Consider the following 27,806-nt stretch of genomic DNA (forward strand, 5'->3'; position numbering starts at 1 on the left):
GAGGAAGCAGATGTTTGAAGGATCAAGTTAGGCGCACATCACCGCACACGACCACACCACAGGACACAGTACAACCACACACGCAGACACACACATACAACACACTCACACACCACCACACACACACACACGACAGCACGAACACCACACACTACACAGCACCCAGCACACAGCAACACACACACACACACACTAACACAGCATCACACACACACACACACACACATCACACACACAGAGGCTTGATGCCACCATGTAATATGAACAACACTGGTAGTACTGCGAAGGTGGGAATTGACATGAATTTGCTCTGCCTTTGTTCTCTGCTCCTCCCGTCTCTGCTCTGGTCTCCTGCACAGACAGAATACAGAATCCAGATCATTAGGATGCCTTTGTCAAATAAATTCGGGAGAGATTCAAGCTGATGCTGGGATGGCATACGTTGTTGTCACGAAAAAACCTTTAAAAGCCCACGACCACACACACTATAGGAGAGAGGTACCGGACAACTGTAAAACCATTTCCCCACTCAGAGGGCCAAGCTAATGGACACAGGAGTGTTGGCAGAGAGAGAAATGAGGAGATGTGAGAAAGAGAGAGAGAGAGAGGAGAGAGAAGATGAGAGAGAGAAGGGAGAGAGAGAGAGAGAGAGAGAGAGAGAGAGAGAGAGAGAGAGATGAGAGGGAGATGAGAGATGAGGAGAGAGAGAGAGAGATGAGAGAGAGAGAGAGAGAGAGAGAGAGAGGGAGAAAGAGAGAGAGAGAGGAGAGAGAGAGAGAGGAGCGAGAGAGGGGAGAGAGAGAGAGAGAGAGAGAGAGAGAGAGAGAGAGAGAAGAGAGAGAGAGAGAGAGAAAGAGAGGAGAAGGTAGGATTGAAGTGAGGAGAGAGCCAGACAAGGAGAGAGAGAGGTGAGGAGAGGAGAGAGAGATCCTCCGCTGTCACCTTGATTCAGACATCATTCTGAAAGAGACTCTGTTACCTGACAGACTCAATGACAATGCGTTTCCTATGGACATGATCTCAAAAGAATATGTCAAGATAGTGACATTTAACTATTGTAGTTCTGTCACGTGAGCGGACATATTAGTGATATGTAATGTAGGGTGACATATTACGTATAGGTTTAGCTCTCTATTCAATCCGTACCTTGGAAGTTCAGCGTTACAGCGTGATTGAAATTGAAAGGCAATGTTCCCGCGTTTGCGGAGACTGCATTCACGATAAATGCACGGCTCAATCGGAAAATTACCTTTACATTTCTAACTCACGATCTGTAACGCTTAAAAAATACAGATTGAACAATACAGATTGAACAATACAGATTGAACAATACAGATTGAACAATACAGATTGAATAAAGCCCTTAGTTACAGTTTAGTAACTACTAGTTTTAATTAAAAACAACCTGGAAACTATCACTGAATTTATGATTATGCAATATTTTCTCCACTTAACAAAATCTTGTACACCGTATCAACATAATAGAGTGCTCTTGGTTCTATCCAAGTTCAGAAGTCTGATAGCAGCACGTCAGGCCAACACGAAGTATGCTCTGTATATTTCCATGGTGTTTCTGTGTTAGCGCTATCTGCTCGGTGGTGTCGGGGAGCTTCTAAACACGACACAGGGACCRGAATAGTACCGCAGCACCCAGGACGTTGTCACATAGAGGTCAAGGATCAGACAACACAATGAGCGCCAATACCACATCAAGGTTGAAYGTTACCCAGTTACCCAGTTGCCCAGGCATTGGCAAGTACTMTTGAATTTGATGTGCCATCAGTAGATGTAGAGTAGAGTGTGTTGGTACTATCCAGATTACTCTTTGATGTGTACCATTGCCAACATGACTGGATGGATGGACTGGTATACATCAGCTCACACTTTGAGCAGGTCAGAGATCTAGTCTGGCAGTACAGATAAAGAGGAGATCATGTGTTGTGTGATAGAAATGTGAAGGTGTTAGATTTCTAGGAAATACAATACCTCTTTTTTTTTATTGAAAGAGTTAGAATTCTGGGAAACATTAGATTAGATTGAGCTTATTAGACACGTGCACAGGGACGCAGATGCAATTGTCGGGTACAGTGAACAAAGGTTACAAACATCTAAAAGTATGCAGTATATGAAATTAAAAGAGAAGTGAATGAGACAAAATATGGATAATAATAATTATCTATATACACAATGATAAATGACCGTTGGGTGATGGGGGCATGGGAAGAGTCCGTTGGGGTATGTCCTTAGGGGGAGCAGAACGGAGGGAGGTGAAACGTGAATAGAACAGCAAGAAAAAATTATAATATAGACATATTTACAGTTCAAGTCAGAAGTTTACATACACCTTAGCCAAATACATTTTGAACTCAGTTTTTCACAATTCCTGACATTTAATCCTTGTAAAAATTCCCTGTCTWAGGTCAGTTAGGATCACCACTTTATTTTAAGAATGTGAAATGTCAGAATAATAGTAGAGAGAATGATTTATTTCAGCTTGAATTACTTTCATCACATTCCRAGTGGGTTAGAAGTTTACATACACTCAATTAGTATTTGGTAGCATTGCCTTTAAATTGTTTAACTTGGGTCAAACGTTTCAGGTAGCCTTCCACAAGCTTCCCACAATAAGTTGGGTGAATTTTGGCACATTCCTCCTGACAGAGCTGGTGTAACTGAGTCAGGTTTGTAGGCCTCCTTGCTCGCACAAGCTTTTTCAGTTCTGCCCACAAATTTTCTATAGGATTGAGGTACAGATGAACGTTGTACCTTCAGGCGTTTGGAAATTGCTCCCAAGGATGAGCCAGACTTGTGGAGGTCTACAATGTCTTTTTCTGAGGTCTTGGCTGATTTCTTTTGATTTTCCCATGATGTCAAGCAAAAATGCACATAGTTTGAAGGTAGGCCTTGAAATACATCCACAGGTACACCTCCAATTGACTCAAATGATGTCAATTAGCCTATCAGAAGCTTCTAAAGCCATGACATCATTTTCTGGAATTTTCCAAGCTGTATATAAACTTCTGACCCACTGGAATTGTGCTATAAGTGAATAAATCTGTCTATAAACAACTGTTGGAAAAATGACTTGTGTCATGCACAAAATAGATGTCCTAACCGCCTTGCCAAAACTATAGTTTGTTAACAAAAATTTTGTGGTGGATGAAAAATGACTTTTAATGTATGTAAACGTCCGACTTCAACTGTACATTGCAGCAATTCTAAATGTCCATGGGGAAGGGGGCGACAGGGTAAATGTACGTTGGGGGGGGTCAGCTGGTTCAGGCCGGGGTAGTCGATCACTGGACTCTGGGGTTAGTGTCAATGAGGCCTTTTTTTTACAGGACACTGAGGAATGACCCCCTTAGGCCGTAGTGTCCTGTTTGTCGATGGGAGATTTGACCACGAGACAAATTAACTTCTCAGCTGACCATAGGCTAATATTAGCTTGATTTAAAAAAAAAAAAATCACAAACCATTTACTTCACCATTTGTTGTAGGAAGGACCACAGTATATTGTTAGTGTGTGGCAAAATGTTTGTTCTACAGCCTATACACAGTGCAGTCCAGGTTGAACTTTATTGAACTAACTAATTGGGACATCAAAGTACAACTCTGCAACAATTTTTATAAAAGTAGTCATTTGTTTTTGTTTTATTCATTTTCATTTAAGGCAATCCAATACAAAGCATTTCACAACCCACCGTATGACAACGATCATGTACAACAACAACAAAAAACGTTTCAAATAAAAAGGGGAACCATGCACATTASAAACCCAGAGGGATAAACAACAAAAGTGAAAAGAGGATAAAAAAAAGTTAATTGTTGCAACATGCTGGTCGGTTACAGTTTTTCTATGTGTGATCTCTCTTCCTGTCAAGAAATCTCACGGTAACAGCAGAAATGGCCAGGCATGAGAGAGAGAGAAGAGAAAGCAAACAGTCCACTGAACTTGTGGCCATTAATCCAGATGAAATGGTGTCTATAATCCCATTTATACCTGGTGCTATATGGGTCCTATGTCCTGATCTTGTCTACATTATGATTGTGCCCACATTTCCAGAAATGTGTCTACACAGAAATGTGCTTAAAACATGTCTGATATCATCTGCATTGTGACCAGATTTCCTGGCACTTTCCTGGCACCTTTCTGCAAATAGCTTCACAGCTATTCATTCAAAATAATATGTATTTATTGTAAGACACATATTGATGTAATCGGTTATTGGTGCCACTTTTCAATGATTTTAGATGGCTGAATAATTATGATTTAAATGGTTTCTCTGTCCAGATCTGTCTACACCTGTAAGATATCCAGACACGATGTGTGTCTGACTACCTCCAGAGGTGGGCAGAATGATCTGATCACAATCAGATCACAATGTGTCTTTTGATTGTCTAGACCGGTCAAAAAATGCGCAATCAGAATGTGGACAAGATCAGGACAAGGACGCAAGCTAGAACCAGTTATAAACGGGGCTAGTGTTACAGATAGTTGGCACAGAATATAAAACACTGTCAATGCATCCCAGGTGAGTGGATGGATCTTGTACACAATCTGGCAATCCTACAGATCAGGGGTCGATTGAGGAGAGATACTGTKTTTTTATAGCGTYGCCATAGAAATAGAATTACTAGAACGAATAACATCCCCATTGAAGTCAGTGTGCAAGTCTACTTCTATTKTTGTGGCGTTGTCGGCAGAATAAATGGCTTTTAATCATACAAATTCCAGAAGAAAATCAAGTTAATCATATAATATATCAATAAGATCACCATCTCTAAAAATGTATAAATAAACATACTGTCGAAGTAGCAGTACACCTCTTAAGGAATAGAATAAAGTGCTTTCCTTAAAGTTAACAGGAGGAATATGTACTGTTGTAAACCACTCTTATTATTGAACACACACACACTCACTCCTGATACTCTAGGTCCACACCACTTAGTAAGAAAAAACAAGCCATATAATTAACTGTATAGATATCAGATATACCATTTGTCTTTACCCCCATATATTACACACAACACTGTACAAAACCAGGCTGAGCCATTTCCAAAACATACAGCACTTTTAGCGATTATAACTCCAAGAGAAGAGAGACGTGTATAGGGTTGCAAAATTCCGGTAACTTTGCAAAGAATTCCTAGGTTTTCAAGGAATGTTCCTTGTGATTCCAGGAATTTTCAAAGCAGGATTTCTGGAAAACCTGAACATTTTGGAAAAGTTAACAGAACTGGTCAACCTTAGTTGTTTATCAGGCTTGGTTGGAATGCTGTCTACAGTACGTTAAGGCCTACAGAGTATTTAGCTAGCTGAGGAGATCCGTCCCTCTGTCTGTCTATGTGTGCTGTGCAGCAGGTGTCCAGACTGTCTATACTCCTCAGCTTGATTTCATTTCAGCCTGGCTTTATCTGATTATAACACAATAATGGCTTATTCTCAGGGAGCAGAGAAGCTGTTGGGTGACCAGAGAGAGWGGGGTGGACGGTAAAAGGACTGGTGGGCGAGTTATTGTTGATTATGAAAAGGTTTCAATGGAATTAAATGCGATTCAAGTGAATACATTTGCTGTCTTTATCCAGCAGTTTAATGTCAATAAACCAAAATCCATTCACTATGGGAATTAGGGAGATGGAAAGAAAGAGAGATGGAAAGAGAGAGAGAAGAAAATAGTAGTTGAAAGATTAGTATATATTTTCACTCTTTGACTGATACCAAATAGGACATGGTAAACTATCAGAACCCTTGAAAAAAGAAAGCAATACTTCTGATGTATGTATGTATGTATGTATGTATGTCACAGACAGGTTATTGTGTCCAAACGCTGATGTGCATAGTTACATTCCTGTGGTGGTGGTTAAGTGGTTTAGAGAGCTATGATGAGCTCTCCCTTGTGCTTTTCCATATTGTTAAACTATCCTTGTTTGTAATTGAGAAATCCAAACTGGATGGTCACATATTAATTATATATCCATGCCACTTTTGATACATTATAAATACAGACATATGGGGAATTCCATCCTATACGAACATGCTTTAAAATAGAAAGCAAGAGAAGAGTCTACAACTTATGGGAGTATGAAAAGCAAAGACACCCAATGACTTAAAAAGAAAACWCACAAGGTGAATACACTTTTCTTTTTTTTCCAACCTTAAATAATAAAGCTACAAATCAATATGGGAATGTGTCTCAGGCCCAAAACAAAAATGAATGGAAAAGTATCCAAAAACATCACCTTAACACACACACTCTAATACACCAATGGCGAGCTAGGTCAAAAGTCACAGGTCAGAGTTCAGATYAGGGTTCCACTTGTCCCATTACAGTTAGACAACCAGATCACAGACAGGCACAAGTTTCAACCACAACATGACCCCACATGACCCCTTCACCCACCTGCTCTCAAACAAGACAAGAAGAAACAGTCACTGGCCCATGTATGTTGATAAAGAGACAAGTCCTCGAATGGTCTGTCCATTGCCGTCTCTCTTCCTCAGAGAAACAGACCGAATAGATAGAACCACAATGGACAGAAACGCTGTTGTCTTCTCCAAAGAGTCACCTGTCTGGGAGAGTCCCGACACAAACACCCTATTGCTTCAACAACTTCCTATCACACCACTTCCCGTCCCAACATTCCAACCAGGAAGTAGAGAGTTCCCAGGGTCTGCAAATCCTTGACTCGTCAGTAGTCAGTGTAGAGGTTTGTGCGGTGGACTCAGATCTGTGTGTGGTGTGTGTGTCCAGGGGGTGTGTAGGGAGGCGGTGTGGGGTTGGGTTTGACGCCCCGACTCTTCATATAGGAGATTAACTGATCAGGGATCTCAGCCAGGACATCCTTGGCTAGCCGGGCCATACTCAACACGTGGTTTCCTGTCCGGTCCATGTAGTCTCTAAATGGGACAAACTGACAGYGAGAGAGCAAAGACACTATAAGAAGTGAGAAGCAGCCTGGGATAACACTCAAGTATGTGAGCATTTTCATTAATAATGCATTATACATACTTATACATCCTTTATAAATGATCATCGGGGGCGGCAGGTCGCCTAGTGGTTAGAGCGTTGGGACAGTAACCGAAAGGTGGCTGGATTYAKTCCCCYAGCTGATAAGGTAAAAATCTGTCGTTCTGCCCCATGAACAAGGCAGCTAACACAATGTTCCCCGGTAGGCCGTCATTGTAAATAAGAATTTGTTCCTAACTGACTTGCCTAGTTAAGTAAAGGTAAAAAAAATAAAAAATAATCATTAATACAGATAAGGCTCATCTTTTGTACGGCCTTCACCTTATTGTTCTTTTACACAACAGTTAACCAGCATTRCCATTTTTACTCTGTATACTTCCTGTTTTGAAATTCGTTGAAACTCCTCTTGAAAGCAATTTAACAAAGCAATGTAACCTTCCATTCATCCATTTACTTAAACCCCTCTTGTACAATGCCTGTACAAAGCCTTACTCTGGATAAAGACCTCCTGGAAAACCCAGACATGTCTACTGCTCAAGGTACGATGTGTTTGTTCATAGCTGTGTTCATGGTCAGTTTGCGTCACTGAACTGTGTGTGRGCGCGTGTGCTCGTGTGTGTGTGGTGTGAGTCACCTGGACAATGTCTCTCTCTGCAAGCTTCCCTCTGGATGAAATTCTGATGTCATCACCATCCAACTCCACCATAGCTGCAAGGTAAAGAGATCACACAAACCGGACATGTACACGCACACATTTGTTTTGAACCAATATGTCTCAAGGTTAGTCTCGTTGAGATGAACATGACGAAATACAATTTCTGTGTTCTGTGCATTTTCAAGGGTGTGTTTGCCTAGTACAGATGTAGGATCTTCATTAGAGATGTATTGCTACAGCAGGATAACAATCCAGCAGCAACAGAACATGTATTATTATTACGTAGATTAGAATTCATATACATTTTTGTAAGGGTTGACACATTTTTCCTCTGGGAACATCAAGTCTGACGTTTTGAAAGTGGAAATTAGAAACTTCAGAAMCCTTTTTAAACCTCAAATACAGGGAAGTACTGGGACGAAAGTAAGACTTGTCGTTTTTTTGTCCCTAATTACTCAGAGATCGATAGAACTYGAGACACCATATTTTACYYCAAACAACTTATATGCAGTGAATTCGGAAAGTATTCAGACCCCTTGACTTTTTCCACATTTTGTTACGTTACAGCCTTATTCTGAAATMGATTAAATAAATAAAAATCCTCAGCAATCTACAAACAATACCCCATAATTACAAAGTGAAAACAGGTTTTTAGAAAATCTTTTCAAATGTATTAAAAATTAAAAACAGAAATACCTTATTCACATAAGTATTCKGATTATTTGCTAGGAGACTCAAATTTGAGCTCAGGTGCATCCTGTTTCCATTGATCATCCTTGAGATGTTTCTACAACTTGATTGGAGTCCACCATAGGTAAATTCAATCGATTGGACTTTATTTGGAAAGGCACACACCTGTCTATATAAGGTCCCACAGTTGACAGTGCACGTCAGAGCCAAAACCAAGCCATGATTAATTGTCCCGTAGAGCTCCGAGACYGGAACCAAACCCTGAGYTGCCTTATTGCTATTATAAACTGGTTACCAACGTAATTAGAACAGTAAAAAGTACTTTTTGGTCATACTRGTGGTATATGGTCTGATATGACACGTTTTTCAGCCAATCAGCACTCGAAAAACCCAGTTTGTAATTTAGAACTCTACGTGGAACTCGTCAGAACCAGGATGAACCCAGCCATTAGCCCTGATTGCTTTAAACTACATTACATTAAAACCCCCTCAACACCATACCACTCCACTCTCCTCCACACACAAACACGCATGCACTGCACGTACAGTAGGCAGACGTCTTGTCTCTCTCTCTCTCCCTCCCTCTCCTCTACTGAATCAAATGAGTTGCTAATTGTCTTGCAGGCCAATTCGTCGAACTAATTGCTAGAAGTGAGAGCGAGTAGGGGCTACAGCTACTGTCCCTGGCTGCTGTGTGTGAATTGTAGAAATTGAATCGCTCTCAATAACTTATATWGAACAAAAATATKAAATGTAACAATTTCAACGGTTTTACTGAGTTTACAGTCCATATAAGGAAATCAGTCAATTTAGATAAATAAATTAGGCCCTAATCTATGGATTTCAACTGACTGGGACAGGGGCACAGCCACTGGGGAGTTTTTCCCTACAAAAGGGCTTTATTACAGACAGAAATACTCTGCAGTTTCATCAGCTGTCCGGTTGGCTGGTCTCAAGACTATCCTGCAGGTGAAGAAGCTGGATGTGGAGGTCCTGGGTTGGCGTGGTTACACGTGGTCTGCGTTTGTGAGGCCAGTTGGACGTACTGCCAAATTCTCTAAAACGACGTTGAAGGCGGCTTATGGTAGAGAAATGAACATTCCATTCTCTTGCAATAGCTCTGGTGAAAATTACTGCAGTCAGCATGCCAATTGCACACTCCCTCAAAACTTGAGACATCTGTGACATTGTGTTGTGTGACAAAACTGCACATTTTAGAGTGGCCTTTTATTGTTTAATCAGCTTCTTGATACGCCACACCCATCAAGGTGGATAGATTTTATTGGCAAAGGAGAAATGCTCATTAACAGGGATGTAAACAAATTTGTGCACAACATTTTATAGAAATAAGCTTTTTGTGTGTATGGAACKCTTTTATTTCAGCTCATGATACATGGGACCAACACTTTACATGTTGCGTTTATATTTTTGTTCAGCATAGCTTTCAGGCCAGGTTAATGGTGATAATGAGAATATGGACGGAGCGTAGATTGCTTTTTGATTAGTTGACTTTATCAATTGGGCACTAACAATCAGCCTCATACATTAAATAATACATAATTGGATCTTCGTAGAGTTTAAACATTAAATACTAGGTTATATTTGAAACATTAAATACCAGGTTATATTTGAAACATTAAATACTAGGTTAAAGTTTAAACATTCATTTTAAACGAGTTTTAGTAGAGTTTCAGGCAATGTGAGTATTGAGCAATAATACCAGGTAGTAACGTTTTCCTTTGAAATGTATTGCTATAAAAAAAAAAATACAACAACAAGTATTATAAACTCTAAGTGAGATGTAGCTACTTACCGTCAAACTCAGCCTGTCCCACTCCCACGATGATGATGGACATGGGCAGTTTAGCTCCCTGAGGAGAAGAACAGGAACACACCATAACGTCATAGAGACTCTGATGGTCGTTCAACACAACCAACAAATCCTAACGCTTAACTCTTGACATGACCACTTCACAACTCCAAAACACTCTTGATATGACATACATGTAAAGTACACCCATTCTCTTTACTCCATATAGACAGACAGAGACAAATTGAAATATATTCGAGGCTGTTCCATTCAACCTTATCTATTACACATATAATCATGTATAAGTTAGAGACGTGTAGGAGACATGGGTCATTTACTTTCCGGAGAGACCAATGAGTCTCTTACATGCTGTACTACACACGAATGCACACCCACACAACTCCAAGAGGGCAGTCGCATTCATTCAACATCACAGTGAGTCTCCATTGTTGTTGACCCAGATGTGATCTCCATGCTATATATTCTGTGACATCTACATGGTTAAAAACCCAGTTATAGGTTAGTACACCACACCACTAATATTCTGGAGAGGAGAGCACTTTAGCTTGCTGAAGGACCATTAACTATGAATGGGTCTTTATTGCTGCAGACACATGGAGTACAGAMAGAGAGAGAGCAGGGCATTGTTACTGCGTGATCTGAACCATTTCTGACCTGTCTGCATCTCTCTCTGTGTGCAAACCCACCGCTGGTGTGCGTGGCCAAAGACCACTATTTTCAAGTTATATGACCATAGCACCGGTTCCAATCTAAGTGCCATTGCCATTTAGCAAATTACCAGGCGGTGCTATGGTCAGATGACATTAAAATYGAGGTCTTTGGTCAAGCACACCAATGCTGGGTTTGGCCTTTCGAAAGAGCAATGCCAACGGCTCAGTGTCGTTATCCTAGCAAGGGGAGGGTGCTGGAGTGAGCGTCTGCTAAATGACTTAAATGTAAATGTAAATGTATTGAAAACAGGGGATCCAATCATTTTGACCGTTATCTTTATATTTTGTTTTTATTACTTGTTAAACAAAATCTCTTTCTCTGAGCAATTCTATTAGTATAAAATAACAGAATTGGCGCATGCAATACACAGTGGCTCAGTATTRGTATTATTTATTCCATASAGCACAGTCTTTCTTTGCTCATCTTGATCAAGGAAGCCAATAAACATTGGTAACGTGTCGATTGGGTAGGAGTTGGGAGATTGAAGATGATTGTGAGGTGGGAGTGGGGAGGCAACCCTTCCCGCCAATTACCCTCCCAACCACGCCCAAGACAAGTCCGGCGGAAACAGGAACGGGAGCTGGAGGAAGTTGCMCCGAGACTATGATCCAAGGTCAATTTAGCGTTTTTTTTTGTGCTTAGGATTGAGGGAACTGATCTGAAATACCTTGTAGTTATTTGTGCTTAAATCATAAAAAATATATACAGTATTTCAGATGGATGCATATTCTCACAGAAACTGCATTTGTCTCCAGCCCAAGACTAACGCAGTGTGTCAGCTGACCTGGTTTGTTACGGGGGCGAGATCTACTTCTCTGTCTTGTCATCTCTGTTATTACCCCGAAACAGATTGATTGACCCAAAGTATCAGTGTTCAACACTGTCACAGTCCCTGTCCTCCCACGCTGCATGTATACGACACACACACACACACACACACCACACACACACACACAACACACACACACACACACACCACACACACACACACACACACACACACACACACACACACACACACACACACACACCACACACACACAGCTCATCAAGTATTATGCTGCTAAAATATGCCTACGTGTATGGGGGGGGGGGGGGGCTAGAGTGTGAGGGGACTTGAATTAATTAAACTACAAAAATATACCAATAAAATAACTGTTAGATAATAACTGTTAGATTGAGGATGGATTGAGAGGCCTGTTTTTCATGTCTTTCTCTCTCCTGCTCCCCACCTCCCTCACTTTCTCCCCCTCTGTCATTCCTGTCAATTCAAACACACTGAAACTGACAGTAGCTTGAATTAGAGATACGCCATGGCGATTGGGACTGTAGTCAGTTAACAATAGAACCGCTGGGCTTCTCGGCCTCCATGTACCGCTATCAGGCGTCCCCTTTAGTCTACTTATCAGAATTATCCACTGTGTTGTTATGACAACCGGGCTATACTCGTATTCTTAATATCATCCGTAAATTGACAGTTGATACTCCTGATCAGAAAAAAGGGTAGTGTTTTATAATGCCTAAATTGGCAAACGACCAATCTCCTTAAAAGGTTTATAGACCAAAAAAAGATGCAGATTAGGAGCAGTGTGTGGAGGTGACTGTGTCTGTGCAGAGTAGCGTAGTTTAATCATGACGGGCCCCGATGCCCCCCAAAAATATGGGCCCCTATCACCACCCATATTTCCCTTAAAATGTAAATCATTTTGTTGGTAAGGCTGTGTGTTAATATTACTAAGCATTGTAACAGCAGAGCAGAACCTAATCTAAGGGCACATTTMAAGCTGTTTCTAGAGAAGCCGCAATATAGCCAARATTTTCAACGCTATGGACGGCGGTCAGAAATAAACCCGTATAAGTCGATCAGCACCACGGAAAGCACAAAGCGGTCAAAAAACACCCTATTTTATCTGCAAATAATAGMCCAATAGCCTATATTACAAAACATAAATATATAGATCAATCTCTTGACTGAAACACCGAAACACAGCTAATGACGGAATGCATGCTCGCTGAAGTTATGCACGGCGGCWAAACTGACATACCGGAATTTCAAATGATCTGCCTCCCACAGAGGCCTATAGCAAAACCACCAGCAAATCAATGAAGTGGACCATTCAAACAGATTGCTTAAATGGCAGCATGCATTTCAACAGTATATGATGRGTATGTGCTTACGATTATTCTTATAGCCTAGTTAAACGTATATAGGCTATGATGACCATGAAATGGCTCAGAACATGGTTTCAAAAGACAGATCGAGCATAGTCGTAGATTGACAAGCAACGTAAATGAATATCGGCTGTCTGAGAAGCCTGCCCTGTAAAAATCTAAGCTTACTCACTCATTTGATTGGCATTCGACGGGCCTTGCGCTCTGCGAAGTCATGGACAATCACATTGAAATTCATGGTCCTGGCCCTGGTGTTTTCAATGGACAGAATGGCCAACCCACAAAGTCTCTCCTGTCCCATGCTGCTCCTTTGGTATGATTTTCATTATTTTCCATTTGGAAAAGGAGCGCTCGGCACTGACTACCGTTAAAGGCAGAGTCATACAAAAGAGCATCGCTGTAATTACTTCCCCAAATGTAGCAGTGACTGAATTGTTTACATTCTTAGAAACAGGCCCTGAAAGAGAATAATTGGCCAGGGAAGCTTGCTGATGTATCTTTGCTGTAATGTTCAGCCGGCCGGCCGGCTGGCTGTCTCGAAGAGCGCATCATCATCTGCGTTGGCCAGGGTAGTGGGATGGATGGAGTCAAACAGACTCGATGTTGCCCGCATACTTTTAAAACGGTTTGACAGCTGGTGGATAGCGATGTCAAGATTTGCATTAAAGACGTTGACTCTAAAACTACTCTCCCCATCAGACAGTCGCTCGTCCTCGCATAGCTCGATCATCCACTTCCCTTCATTCACTTCTGGAAGTTTACCCAAAAGATGAGTGAACCATTCCTTCACCTCATTAGACGAGTGGGAGGCCCCGGTGCACAACTTAGCAAGAGGACTTGTACATTAGAGTGTCTAGTTTGAGAAACAGATGCCTCACAAGTTCTCAACTGGCAGCTTTATTAAATAGTACCCACAAAACACCAGTCTCAACGTCAAAAGTGAAGAGGCAACTCCGMGATGCTGGCCTAGGCACTATTTTTATCTAGACACTTTCTGWTTTTGATATTGCTACTAACCATTTCATTGTACTGTTTACACCTTCTGTATCCAGTGCATGTGACAAATCAACTTTTTATTTTATTTGATACAGTGTGTGTTTACCAGAGACGGTAATGTGAAGAACAACATGACCTGCACCAAAGACAGATTAGGATATAGGCCAAGGACTAGATCAAGTGTATTTTTACCTGGAGTTTTTCCTTATTGTGGGCTACTACTTTCACCACTTTTAGTCTTGAAATCTTTGGTTGTTTACTAAACTAATCACCCTGTTCAGCAAATGGCCTCACATGTGAATCCTTAAAGAGATGGGTGGGGCTAAGGCTTAAGAGGGTGTGAACGATGTTGAATGGGTGTAGACAAAGAAGAGCACTCCAGTAGGTGTACCAAAACATTAAAAGGGCCATTTTCTCAAAAGTGGGGTTACAATTTTATCAACTTTCAAAGAAGAATTACTTTCCCATTGTTCTTCAACTGCAGTGTAGGATATACCATGTTCTAGCTCTGTCTACTTTTATCCCATGTAAAAAAACACAATTTCAAATTTTGCTACATAAGACCGAATCAAGGCTTTCGGTCACATATCTGCGATTGTACACTCCAGGGACCACTCAACAATGATCACAAAGATGTGATCGTACGCGTCAAAGGGTTAAGTTAGGAATAGGTGTGGGAAAAAGAAACAGGTATACAGGCTCTAAATACTTTTCTGCTTGTGATAAAAAAAAATATTTTGACAGCTGAGTAATGTAAAATAAAATGATTTAGGAAGTCAGAGAAGCAGGAGGATGTTGCTTTCAAAATGGCTGATTTATTTTAGTTACAAAATCAAACGGTAGGAGGCGTTGGCGTATGGCGGTTCTAGTGTTTTTTTCCTTCTCAWTTTTTTTTWAAATATATACTTTTTCACCCCTACCCTACCATCCCTACCCTAATTGGAGTAAACTAACTAACAACAGTACTTCTACTACTACTTACAGCTATTTTGCAAGGGATGGCCATTTCGATAGAGGTATCAGGCCTTCTTGTGTGGACAGCTGGACTTTCGGGAGCTAAAGGGGAGTGGGTGAAGACTCAGGTTCCAGCCCAATTTTCTCTCCTTCCTCCAAAAYTGTACACTTGTACACTTCCCTACACTGGTTTAAAAGGAAATGACTGGTATAACACATTTGATGTAAACTCCCACTAGCCCATGGCTATACCAATCCAAGGCTTTTACTTTTGTGGGAAGTGGTGAAGGAGACATTATTGGGACGCATCCTACACAGTGGTGTAAAGTACTACTTAAGTKGTTTTTTTAGGGTATTTGTACTTAAATTCACTATTTATATTTTGGACAACTTTTACTTTTATTTCAATACATTCCTAAAGGAAATAATGTACTATTTACTCCATACATTTTCTCTGACACCCAAAAGTACTCATACATAGCAGGACAGGAAAATGGTCCAATTCACACACTTCTCAAGAGAACGTCCCAGGCCATCCCTACTGCCACTGATCTGACATACTCATTAAACACAAATGCTTCATTTGTAAATGATGTCTGAGTGTTGGAGTGTGCCCCTGGCTATCCTCAAAAAAAGAAACAAAAGAAAATGGTGCCATCTGGTTTGCTTAATGTAAGGAATATGAAATGATTTATATTTCTACTTTTAGTATATTTTAGTAATTACATTTAGTTTTGAAACTTAGGTAAATTTAAAACCAAATACTTTTACTCTTTTACTCAACCAATATTTTACTGGGTGACTTTCACTGTTACTTGAGTCATTTTCTATTAAGGTATCTTTACTTTTACTCAAGTACAGGACCAGCAGTACACCACAGGAAGTGATGTCACAGTAGTTTAACATGTCCATCATCCACTCTGAGACCACCGTCCATAAAAAAAAATGTGTAGGAAGCCTGGGGCTGTCTAACTGATTAGTCCTGTCTGTTTCTATAACACTCATTCAGAGGCGACGCGCATGCACGTATGTGTGTTTGCTGCTGATGAAACAGTATGAGAACAGTGAGCGTCTGCGGGGGAACGTCTTCTGTGTGACACACCAAAGGACTTCTGACCAGAGCCTGAGAAGCCAATTACACCTACGTCGGAGTCTGTGACTCATAAATAACGTCATTCACAAGTCGTCAATTATGTCCTGTGATGTCCCACTGAGAGACAAGAAACCACCCCAGACTTTGAATGAAGAAGACATTAAGCCTAGCACGACATTTGGAGGACTCCCCTCTAGAAGTGACATTTGAGAACCACAGTGTGATACCACAGTGTGATACCACAGTGGCAAATGAATGTGTGAATCCAACTAAGAGCTTTGCAGCGCAACGCTAAACTTCTCCCCTGTTTTGGTCCCGAAGCTACCACGCTGTAGCAGCGTGAAGCACACCCGTGCACATGAGCAGATACTCTGTGTGACCGTGTGATCTCAATATCTGCGGTGCTGTTCGTTGCGACATCGTCTCGCTGAGTCTTCCTTTATGTCTCGGTTGTAATCAACTGAAACGGCAATGTCCAAACTCTCTCCGTGTATGGGTCCTGGACTAGAGTAGCCTACAGAACAGGTCTACAGAGGGAGTGCTGGATGAATGATGTCCAAAACAGATTTCAACCACATAGGAAACACCGGGGAACCAATAATGAGAAAACCACACCTCAATACACTATCAAGCTATGGCAGACTAATAGAGAAGCAGTGTGCTAGCCACCTAACTCATCTCTAAGGGATATACTGTACCTCGAGTAAAGCCATGTTTTGAAACCTCCTCAGAAAGTGTGAGAGACATGAACAACGTGATCTGTGACATTTGCAGAGTCAGATTGATGCTAACATCAGGATGTAGGGTGTAGTCTGAGGGTGTCGACGGGGCCGTGGTAGAATCACGCATGACACAATTAATCGTTGAGTGGAGAAAGAAAATGTGTCAACGTGTCTGATTCACTAGGGGCCCTGATATGACATGAACTGTTTTAACATGACATGAGCCCGAGAGGAGAAGAGAGAGGGAGGGAGAGGCTGAGAGCAGAAGAGAGAAAGAGAGAGGGAGGTACATAGAGAAAGAGGGAAGGAGGTAGGGAGAGACAGAGAGAAAGAGAGGTGAAGTAAGAGAGAAAGAGAGAGGTGACGCAAGACAGAAATAGAGAGAAATGAAAAGAGAAAAAGAGGTAGAGCAAAATAATGAATTGAGAGAGCATTGCTTTGCTTTGGAGTACTGTTGTGTTCTCTAACTGAGTGACAGGTTCCATAGTGTCCTGTCCCCCCTGCTCCAGCTGTGTTATGAATGATACACAGCATGGACCTCCCCCCGTTACCTCCCTCMCCTTCCTCCCTCCGTTACCTCCTTCCCTTCCTCCCTCCGTTACCTCCCTCCCTTCCTCCCTCCGCCAGCTGTAGAGAAGTAGGTCAGTGTTCCTGAAAACACTCTCCGGAGGACACACACACACACCATCCTGTCCAGCTCTTTGAACTGAAGAGGACGCTCAAAGCATTTCTACTTCACACTCCTGTTTCAGAGAAAACACTCAAATAATCAGTTACCCAAAATTTGATTCCATCACCATCAAAAGAGCAGAACTGAAAGGAGTAGAGGCAGCAGGGTTGTATGCAGGTAGAGGTGCAGTAGTCAGTCAGAGAGGCCAAGCAAGATAGAGCAGCAGGCAAGATCTTAAAAGGAAGGTGTGGCTGTTCTAACGGTTTGACTAACAGTCGCAAATTCCCTTTAAATCCAGTGTGCTGGAGGTCTGGCCGATTCCACGCAGATGACTTTCTCTTCATTCTTTCTCTTCGTTTGATTCTCTCTCTCTCTCTCTCTCTCTCTCTCTCTCTCTCTCTCTCTCTCTCTCTCTCTCTCTCTCTCTCTCTCTCTCTCTCTCTCTCTCTCTCTCTCTCTCTCTCTCTCTCATGTACCACCATTTCCCCCCCCCCTCTCCCTCTCTTTCCTCCTTCCTCTTCAACCACTCTCTCTCTCTCCATCTCTCCTTCTCTCCAGACTTACATTGACGATGGCCTCCTTGGTCTGAGCCATGTCTGATATGACTCCGTCTGTGATGATGAGGAGGACGAAGTACTGGGACCCGTCCTGAACCGCTGCAGCATAACTGAAGAGGAACACACAACCGCACACACACATGCACGCATGCAGGCAAGTCAGGCAGGCAAGTACGCGTACACACAAACAGGCGCGCGCGCCCACGCACAAGCGGATTGTGAGTAAAAAGCGAACACACCCTGAACCAAACTCAAACTCACTGTGACCAATGACAGGCTTGAATGTCATTCTTTATCTAAAGTCATTGTACTCCCTCTCCATCTTCTCCACTCCAGTCCCTTCTACATTCCAATGTCTATTAAATTGAAATACTATACTCTGATATCATTCTGCGGATTGATAACATTCATTCTATTCATTATCATACCTCGAAAACACTTTGACCTCAAACACTGCAGGATATGAAGCCGAACTACGCCGTGCGTTTCAGTGATCAACTGAGTGTCTGTGTTCAATTGTTCCCTCTGTCTGGAGTCATTTTCTCCCTTTCAGCCCAACTCCATTCACATGGTAATGGCTAGAGGACTGACTGTTACTGTGCCTGGAGGGACATATTCAGAACTCTTTTATCTCTATGGTCTCATCTCTCTTTGTTTGAAAAGTTATCAGACTGCGGACTAGGTGTGTGTTTGTGTGTGTGTTAGTGATGCGCGGGTCAGCTGTTTGAGCACCCACACCAGCCCGCAAATGCTAATAACCCATCCGCAACCACCGGACTGTATGTGATAAAGTGAAAATCTGAGTCCCGTACCCGAACCAATCCGCAGATGACAGGCCTTTTAGATAGGCTTATGTTACTGCTCATCATTTCCAACATTTTGGTAGGCTATTTGTTCGTCAACTTGTCTATAGACACATGCATCTTCTGTTCTGTTATTAGTCCTACTTGTTGCCCCGGAAGACTAAACAAACCCTTCCTCACCAGAATGATGTCACAGATGGATAGAATGAATGCTTCAGTCTAGTTGACATAAGTAAAAGCTTGTTTTCTTTTCCTCTTATATCTCTGCTTCCCTCGAGCAGCAAAGACGTTTAGGGACTGTGGAGAAGATGCAATAACAAATTACGGGCACATTTCCAAATGACATCAGTTTGACCGGTTTTAAGGGAATGGGGAACATGTTTCTGATAAGATTTCAGTTTGGCTTGGATGCATATTTTATGTTTTTGAAATGCTATCAGCTTTTATGATGCTGATAAAGAACGCACCTTTACAGACGGTCCCTAACTGTGGTTGAAATGCTATCAGCTTTTATGARGCTGATAAAGTYCGCACCTTTACAGACGGTCCCTAACAGCACATTCATRCTCTCAAGATGCTGAAAGAAAAAATAGCTGGAAAAGCTGGAACTGCTATCATACTCTTTTACCGTTTCACCAAATCTTCCCCAAACATTAGACTACTATTCTGGTCCTCCCTTTTATTTATTTTCAACTCTCCATTTCGCAGCTTTTCTCTTGTTGAATTAAACTGACATTCTTTTTGCCTGAGTGGATCGATGTTAACTTTTACTGTTCAAGTTCCCAAAAGGCAATTGCCGTGTATTTGGCACGCTACAGTTAGYCCCTAAAGCTTCGGCTACACACTAACGGCAGATAAAAAATTKTGAAAGAAAAACCTCAACGTAGCCTATTGATATGAATTGCACAGGAATTATACATTTATGATTTTTTTTGTGTGCAATTGTTTTATCTTTATTCAACCCGACCAGCACCCACACGTTCCTCATCCACACAATACTGTATTTCATGGACCTAAACCCCGGGTAATGCGGGTTACGAGTCAACCCGCGCATCCCTAGTGTGTGTACCCCATCACCCCTCCTTCCTTATTAACCGCCATCCCTAGCATGTGTGTTTGTGTACCCCATCACCCCTCCTTCCTTATTAACCGCCATCCCAAGCGTGTGAGTGTGTGTACCCCATCATCCCTCCTTCCATATTAACCGCCATCCCTAGCGTGTGAGTGTGTGTACCCCATCATCCCTCCTTCCATATTAACTGCCATCCCTAGCGTGTGAGTGTGTGTACAGCAGAGTCTGCATGCATCTCTCATTTCTCCACTTCCCACTCCTCCTCTAATGTGATCAGAGTGCTTGCCCTCTCTGACTCTCCGAGTTATGTTGATATGTTTACGTCGAGTGCTCCGCCGCCAGCCTGGCGAGTCAGTAATTGATTCATTCGCTCACAGAGCCAGGGCGTTAATGTGTGTCACATCCTGTGTTTTGGGGTTTTTCTGTCCATTAAAAGGCCAATCGTCACAGCCTTTGGGGTCAGAACAGGAGTGAAGCCCGGGGATGGAAGACTGAYTGTGAATTACTGGGATTACTGTAGTCGAACAACTAGACGGCAAGGCTGATCTCTGACAGCAGCAGAGAACGAGGCATTTCACGCTGGCTTCCACTGCTGATCATCTGTGACAGCAGACTTGTGAGTGTGTGTGCCTTTATGTCTGCCTGTGTGTACAGCATGTGTGTATATGAGTGTGCATGTGTGCATGAGTCTGCCTGTATGGACGTGTGTATATGTATGTGTTTGCAAACGCGCGCCTGCATTTGTGCGTTTGTGCGTGTGTATGCGTCCATTACCTGGCCACGTGGTTGACTACYGGGGCGAAGTTGGTTGGTCCGTAGAGCTGAACKGTCTTCAGACTCTCGTGATAGGCCTCCAGGATGCCATCTATACCGTTACAGTAAGGGTTCTCTACGTTACCGTTCTGGAGAGGAGAAACAACAGAACAATCAACAGGTTGAAAACAGTTTGCTCTAGTTTATCTGTACCGTTAAAGTCGGGCTTCTCTCGCCTTCTGGAGAGGAGAAACAATCAACAGGGTAAAATCTCTTGTATTTAATAAATCAATATCTTCTTTCTGGAGTGGACAATCACCAGGTGAATTTGGTGAGTCAAGTCAAGTCAATTCAAGCCCAGTCAAGTCCAGTCCAGTTTAGTCCAATCTTGTCCAGTTCAGTTCAGTAACAAGTGACCAGAAAGGGCTCTGTGTTTGACTCACCAGTGGGAACTCGTGTGAGACCCGTCCATCCGGGGGCAGCTTGGCTCCGAAGCCCAAGGCAGGGAACATCTTATCACTGTCGTAGTCCTGGATGATCTCCCCTACAGCCTTCAAGGCCATGGCGTATGCATTCATCTGGTATGGGTTCATATAGTGTAGAGAAGTGGACTGGGATGGGTTACCTAGGGAAGGGGCAGAAGGCATAGGTCAATATACAGTATGACCAGTTTGTTCATTGTTGAAGGGGGCTGGAATGCTGTTGCAACTACATCAAGCGCAGCAGGTTCATGCAGAAACCCCGAGTATTGTCATCAGCCTGAATATGTTGCTCTACGTAAGACATGGCAGTCTATTTAGTCAATCAGGTTCTGTACACACATTATCTGATGGCTGCCATGCACAAGCTATGCGCTGGTGTTCTTAGTGACATGCTATTGCGGAGGACAAACTTGCCATAATTGGAAATAAATAAATAAACACACACTTAAATAGATGAATAAATGAATACATAAATACATCCGCACATAATTAAATAAATGAGCAAGGGAATACTAAAGTGCTGACCATAATTCATTCATTTTCTCGACCCATCTGTATGTATCTAATTATTTACCTATGTATTATCTAATTATTCAAACTTTAAATAATTTCATTCATTTCTATATTTATTTCTTCCTCCAATATGATAATAATGGGGTGTCAATCAAACGTTGGTGGGTGGTATCTAACACACCATTGGTTGATCAATAAGAGCTACGACACTAATGTGTGTGTAAACTCTTCACAGTTGTGTTCTGTGGGTGTCACTGAGWAGGCTGATATSCCATGTCYTGGACCCAAGATCCATAGGTAAYGCAGTACAGTGCATACAGTATGCCCCCATTGCAATTATAAAGTCTAATACATCCGAACTAGGATTTCAACTGATTTGTACTTTTTTGCTTAATTAACTAATTATTGTCTTTTGTTGAATTTATATAATAACATTCCAAATTTAAGCATTATCTGCAGTCGTGGCCAAAAGTTTTGAAAATGACAAATATTAATTTGCACAAAGTTTGCTGCTTCAGTGTCTTTAGATATTTTTTGTCAGATGTTACTATGGAATACTGAAGTATAATTACAAGCATTTCATAAGTGTCAATGGCTTTTATTGACAATTACATGAAGTTGATGCAAAGAGTCAATATGTTGTGTTGACCCTTCTTTTTCAAGACCTCTGCAATTCACCCTGGCATGCTGTCAATTAACTTCTGGGCCACGTCCTGACTGATGGCAGCCCATTCTTGCATAATCAATGCTTGGAGTTTGTCAGAATTTGTGGGGTTTTGTTTGTCCGGTAACCATGGTTGACAGAGGAAGAACAATGATTCCAAGCACCACCCTCCTTTTGAAGCTTCCAGTCTGTTATTCGAACTCAATCAGCATGACAGAGTCATCTCCAGCCTTGTCCAGCCCTGTGTTAACGAGAGAATTACTGACATGATGTCAGCTGGTCCTTTTGTGGCAGGGCTGAAATGCAATGGAAATGTTTTTMGGGGGATTCAGTTCATTTGCATGGCAAAGAGGGACTTTGCAATTAATTACAATTCATCTGATCACAAATTCATATAGAAATGTGAGTTATAGATCTGCCATTCTCATTAAAAGCAAGTCTAAAACTGGTTCTATGTGTGCTATTTCTATACTTTTTGTTCTTTTACTTTTGGTTTTGTACACAAGCTTCAAACAGCTAAAAATACAATATTTTGGGTTATTGAAAATATATTTCACAGTGGTTTAGATGGTACAGTGATTCTCTAGTCTACACTATACATTTCGMGTTRTGTGACATAAACTGAACATTCTGGAGTACATGCAAATTTCCATCATACAAACTGAGGCAGCAGAATTTGTGAAAATGTATATTTGTGTCATTCTCAAAACTTTGGCCACAACTGTAGTCCAAATATGGCATGATTCCACTATTTGTATCCGTTTGATTCGTTTCAATAAGGGACTTTTATTTTTAAGGCAAATAGCAAATTCCACTATTGTGGCTAATCGTTATTGTGGCTAGCTTCACATAGGTGGCTCTGGCAGTGCTTGCCTCTGCTGAATACGACTCATCTCCAGATTACCTGCTCTTTCTGCGTGAGGCATGCATCGAAAACTTTGGTCAGCTAGCTGCTACAAGGGACACATAGGTGTAGAGATATTTTTGCAAGCTATTTACGCAATTTTCTGGTTGCTAAAATTCGAATAGTTCATTTAATTTCAGTTTATGTCACAAAACACGAAATGTATAGTGTAGACTAGAGAATCACTGTACCATCTAAACCACTGTGAAATATATTTTCAATATATACACTAATCCGGACCCTTATAAGAAATCCTGCTACGCCCTCAGACGAACCATCAAACAGGCAAAGCGTCAATACAGGATTAAGAATGAATCCTACTACACCGGCTGAATGAATCCTACTGATCCTACTACATGTGCGGACCAACTGGCAAGTGTCTTCACTGACATTTTCAACCTCTCCCTGACCGAGRCTGTAATACCTACATGTTTCAAGCAGACCACCYTAGTCCCTGTGCCCAAGGAAGCGAAGGTAACCTGCCTAAATGATTACCGCCCCGTAGCACTCARGTCGGTAGCCATGAAGTGCTTTGAAAGGCTGGTCATGGCTCACGTCAACACCATCATCCCGGAAACCCTAGACCCACTCCAATTCGCATACCGCCCCAACAGATCCACTGACGACGCAATCGCACTCCACACTGCCCTTTCCCACCTGGACAAAAGGAACACCTATGTGAGAATGTTCATTGACTACAGCTCAGCGTTCAACACCATAGTGCCCACAAAGCTCATCACTAAGCTAAGAACCATGGGACTAAACACCTCCCTCTAAAACTGGATCCTGGACTTCCTGACGGGCCGCCCCCAGGTGGTAAGGGTAGGCAACAACAGCCCCTCAGGGGTGCGTGCTTAGTCCCGTCATGTACTCCCTGTTCACCCATGACTGRGTGGCCAAACATGACTCCAACACCATCATTAKATTTGCTGACGACACAACAGTAGTAGGCCTGATCACTGACAACGATGAGACAGCCTATAGGGAGGAGGTCAGAGACCTGGCAGTGTGGTGCCAGGACAACAACCTCTCCCTCAATGTGAGCAAGACAAAGGAGCTGATCYTGGACTARAGGAAAAGGCGGGCCGAACAAGCACCCATTAACATCGACGGGGATGTAGTGGAGTGGGTCGAGAGTTTCAAGTTCCTTGGCGTCTATCACAGTCCAAACACACCAAAACAGTCGTGAAGAGGGCACGACAACACCTTTTCTCCCTCAGGAGACTGAGAAGATTTGGCATGGGTCCCCAGATCCTCAAACAGTTCTACAGCTGCACCATCGAGAGCATCCTGACCGGCTGCATTACCGCCTGGTATGGCAACTACTCAGCATCTGACCGTAAGACACCACAGAGGGTAGTGTGTACGGCCCAGTACATCATTGGGGCCAAGCTTCCTGRAATCCAGGCCCTAACTAGGTGGTGTCAGAGGAAGGCCCAAAAATGGTAAAGTCATAGACTGRTCTCTCTGCTACCGCACGGCAAGTGGTACCGGAGCGCCAAGTCCAGAACCAAAAGGCTCCTTAACAGCTTCTACCCCCAAGCCATAAGACTGCTGAACAATTAATCAAATGGCCACCCGTACTATTTACATTGACGCCCCCCCCCCCTCCATTTGTTTTTACACTGCTGCTACGCGCTGTCTATGAGCTATGCATAGTCACTTTACCCATACCTACTTGTACAAATTACCTTGGCTAACCTGTACCCCTGCACATTGACTCGGTACCGGTACCCTCTGTACATAGCCTTGTTATTGTTATTTTCTTGTATACTTTTTATAATTTTTTGCTTTAGTGTCTTCAGTCAARATTTTCTTCACTCTTTCTTGAACTGCGTTGTTGGTTCAGGGCTTGTAAGTAAGCATTTCACTGTTTCACCTGTTGTGTTCGCCGCATTGTGACAAATAACATTGGATTTGATTTGATTTTGATTTGAACACAGCTCAAAAAAAATCACAAGGATTTAGAACTCTCCTTCTCTTCAACCCTTCAGAGATAAACTACCACCTGCTCTCACCAACCCCGTCACACAATGACTGGGAATAGGAAGGAATACTCTGATAGGCTAGGAGCTTAATGGAAGGGTGGGAAATAGAAAATGAACTGCTGAGCTAGAGGCTCCAAATAAGTGGAGTGATTAAACTTAAGTGTGGCCTTTTAGACTGTGGTAAGGAGGGTGCATTCGGCCATTTTGGGTGGCATTTGGTCTCTGAAGCAGTGCTATTATGGGGCACAGTGGTCATCCATTTCAGGCACAGCGTGGTGGTATTGACCATAGGCACTCAGGAAGAAAGGCAGGGTGCGACCCAAACCCAGAGCAACACGTATAGTACGGACGAATAGTGAGGTTTTGCGTGTGTGTGTTTCCAGTTTTATTAGTCACATGTACAAGTACAGTGAAATGCTTAACTTGCAAGCCCTACCCAACAGTACAGTATTCAATATCAAAATAGTATAACGAATAAGAAAAGAATAATACAAAATTAAACAAGAGAAATAGAAAATAAGAGAAAGAAAAAAATATGAATGTAAGCTATGTACAGGGTCAGTGGCAGTACCACATATACAATGTATGGGATACTGGAGTATTTGAGGTAGATACCTTATATACTGTACATAGGCAGAAATGAGGAGAAAGTGACTGGTAGCAGGATAAATAATAATAATAGTAAACAGTGTGGCAGCAGTATAAATGGTGCGTGGCGGTGAGTGACTGTGTATAAGTGTAAGTGTGTGGGTGTTAATGTGTGTGTGTGTGTGTGTGCGTGTGTGCAAGAGTGTCAGTGTAGGGCGGCAGGTAGTTTTAGCGGTTAACAGAGTTGGGCCAGTAACTGAAAAGTGGCTGGTTTGAATCTCCAAGATTCAAATCTGTTGATTTGCCCTTGACCCTAATTGCTCCTGTAATTTGCTCTGGATTAGAGTTAATTTTTTTTTATTGTAGCCCTGATGGGTGGATGTACATGTAAACAGGACTGAAAAGTGACTGAGAGCAGGAATATATTAATGGTAATGTAAACAGGAGTAGTAGTGACCAGTAGCAGGATAAAATAGATATATACTAATGGCAATCAATGAACAGTAATGTAGTGGTAGTAATACATCTAATCAATAATCATTTTAGCAGCAGTGTGGCGTTAGTAATGAGTATGCGAGTAAGAGTGACAGTGAAGGTGTGTGTGTGTCTGAGTGGGTAGAGACCTGTGAATGGGCATAGAGTCAGTGTGGATAGTCTGTGGGAGAGGGAGAGCAGTAGTTGTTAGCCATTTAACAGTCTTATGGCCAGGGGATAGAAGATGTTTAGGAATCTGTTGGCCTTGATGCACCGGTACCGCCTGCCGGACGGGAACATGGAGAACAGTCATGTCTCGGGTGGCTTGTCTCTGGCAATTTTCCGGGCCTTCTCAGCACCACCTGACCTTCTGGGGCGCTATGCAAATTGGAGTGGGTCCAGGTTGTCTGGCATAATGGAGTTGATGTGTGCCATCACCAGCCTTTCAAAGCACTTCATTATGACAGATGTGGCAGTTTGGCAGTTTTTGGGAAGAGGAATGAAGGTAATCAGTCTGTGAAGACGCCTGCCAGCAGGTCTGCACATTATTTTATTTAACCTTTATTTGACAAGGCAAGTCAGTTAAGAACAAATTCTTATTTACAATGAAGGCCAACCCCGGCCAAACCCGGACGACGCTGTGCCAATTGTGCGCCACCCTATGGGACTCCCAATCACGGCCGGTTACCTTTGTGCTCTCACACGGGAGCCCATGTGCACTGAGGACACGCCCCGAAATACCGTCTGGCCCTGCGGCCTTAAGAGTGTTTTTATTCATTATTAATATATATATATATATATATATATATATTTGTACTTTTACTCCTTTTTCTCCCCAATTTCGTGGTGTCCAATTGGTAGTTACAGTCTTTCTCATCCTGCAACTCCCATACGGACTTGTGAGAGGCGAAGGTCGAGAGCAATGCGTCTTCCAAAACACGACCCAACCAAGCTGCATTGCTTCTTGGCACAATGCCCGCTTAACCCGGAAATCAGCCACACCAATAGGTCGGAGGAAACACCGTACACCTGGCGACCGTATCAGCGTGCATGCGCCCTGCCCGCCACAGGAGTCTCTAGAGCGCGATGGGACAACGACATCCCTGCCGGCCAAACCCTCCACTAACCCGGACGACGCTGGGCCAATTGTGTGCCGCCCCATGTGTCTCCCGGATGCGGCCGGCTGCGACAGAGCCTGTACTCGAACCAGGATCTCTAGTGGCTCTGCTAGCAACTGCGATGCAGTGCCTTAGATCACTGCGCCACTCGGGAGGCGGCCTTAAAGGTGTTGACCCGTTTAAAAATCTTACATCAGCCTCGGAGAGAGATCAACCATTCCTCCGGATCAGCGGGGGCCCTCATGCAGGGTTCTGTGTTGTTATCGAAGCATTCAAAAAATGCTGGTAGAGAGGCATCGTTGTGCAGATCATGGCTAGGTAGTCAGAGCCGGTATAGCAGGATTCCACCATGTTCTGATATTGCCCTTTTGCCTGTTTGATGGCTTTGTGGAGGTCGTAACGGGACTTCTTGTATGCGTTTGTGTCAT

The 27,806-nt window shown here is 42.6% G+C and overlaps 1 protein-coding gene and 1 long non-coding RNA gene across 4 annotated transcripts in view; one reads left to right on the forward strand and one right to left on the reverse strand.

Annotated features, from left to right (window-relative positions):
* LOC139028355 (uncharacterized) overlaps positions 1-27,806 on the forward strand; it is a 53,377-nt gene that overhangs the window by 3,063 nt on the left and 22,508 nt on the right. The window lies entirely within an intron of this gene.
* LOC111969697 (copine-5) overlaps positions 3,622-27,806 on the reverse strand; it is a 210,439-nt gene continuing 186,254 nt past the window's right edge. For 2 of the 3 annotated variants that reach the window (XM_023995881.2, XM_023995880.3), the window contains 6 exons: positions 21,091-21,272; positions 20,669-20,796; positions 18,027-18,129; positions 10,127-10,184; positions 7,603-7,676; positions 3,622-6,912 (listed from right to left, as the gene is read on the reverse strand). In XM_023995881.2, the coding sequence (XP_023851649.1) occupies positions 6,724-6,912; positions 7,603-7,676; positions 10,127-10,184; positions 18,027-18,129; positions 20,669-20,796; positions 21,091-21,272 (734 nt within the window). In that variant the 3' untranslated portion in view covers positions 3,622-6,723. The remainder of the gene's footprint in view (positions 6,913-7,602; positions 7,677-10,126; positions 10,185-18,026; positions 18,130-20,668; positions 20,797-21,090; positions 21,273-27,806) is intronic. The other variant, XM_023995882.3, reaches the window with a different exon arrangement.

The sequence above is a fragment of the Salvelinus sp. IW2-2015 genome, linkage group LG11 (genome assembly GCF_002910315.2).
Source record: "Salvelinus sp. IW2-2015 linkage group LG11, ASM291031v2, whole genome shotgun sequence".
NCBI classification, from domain to species: Eukaryota; Metazoa; Chordata; class Actinopteri; order Salmoniformes; family Salmonidae; genus Salvelinus; species Salvelinus sp. IW2-2015.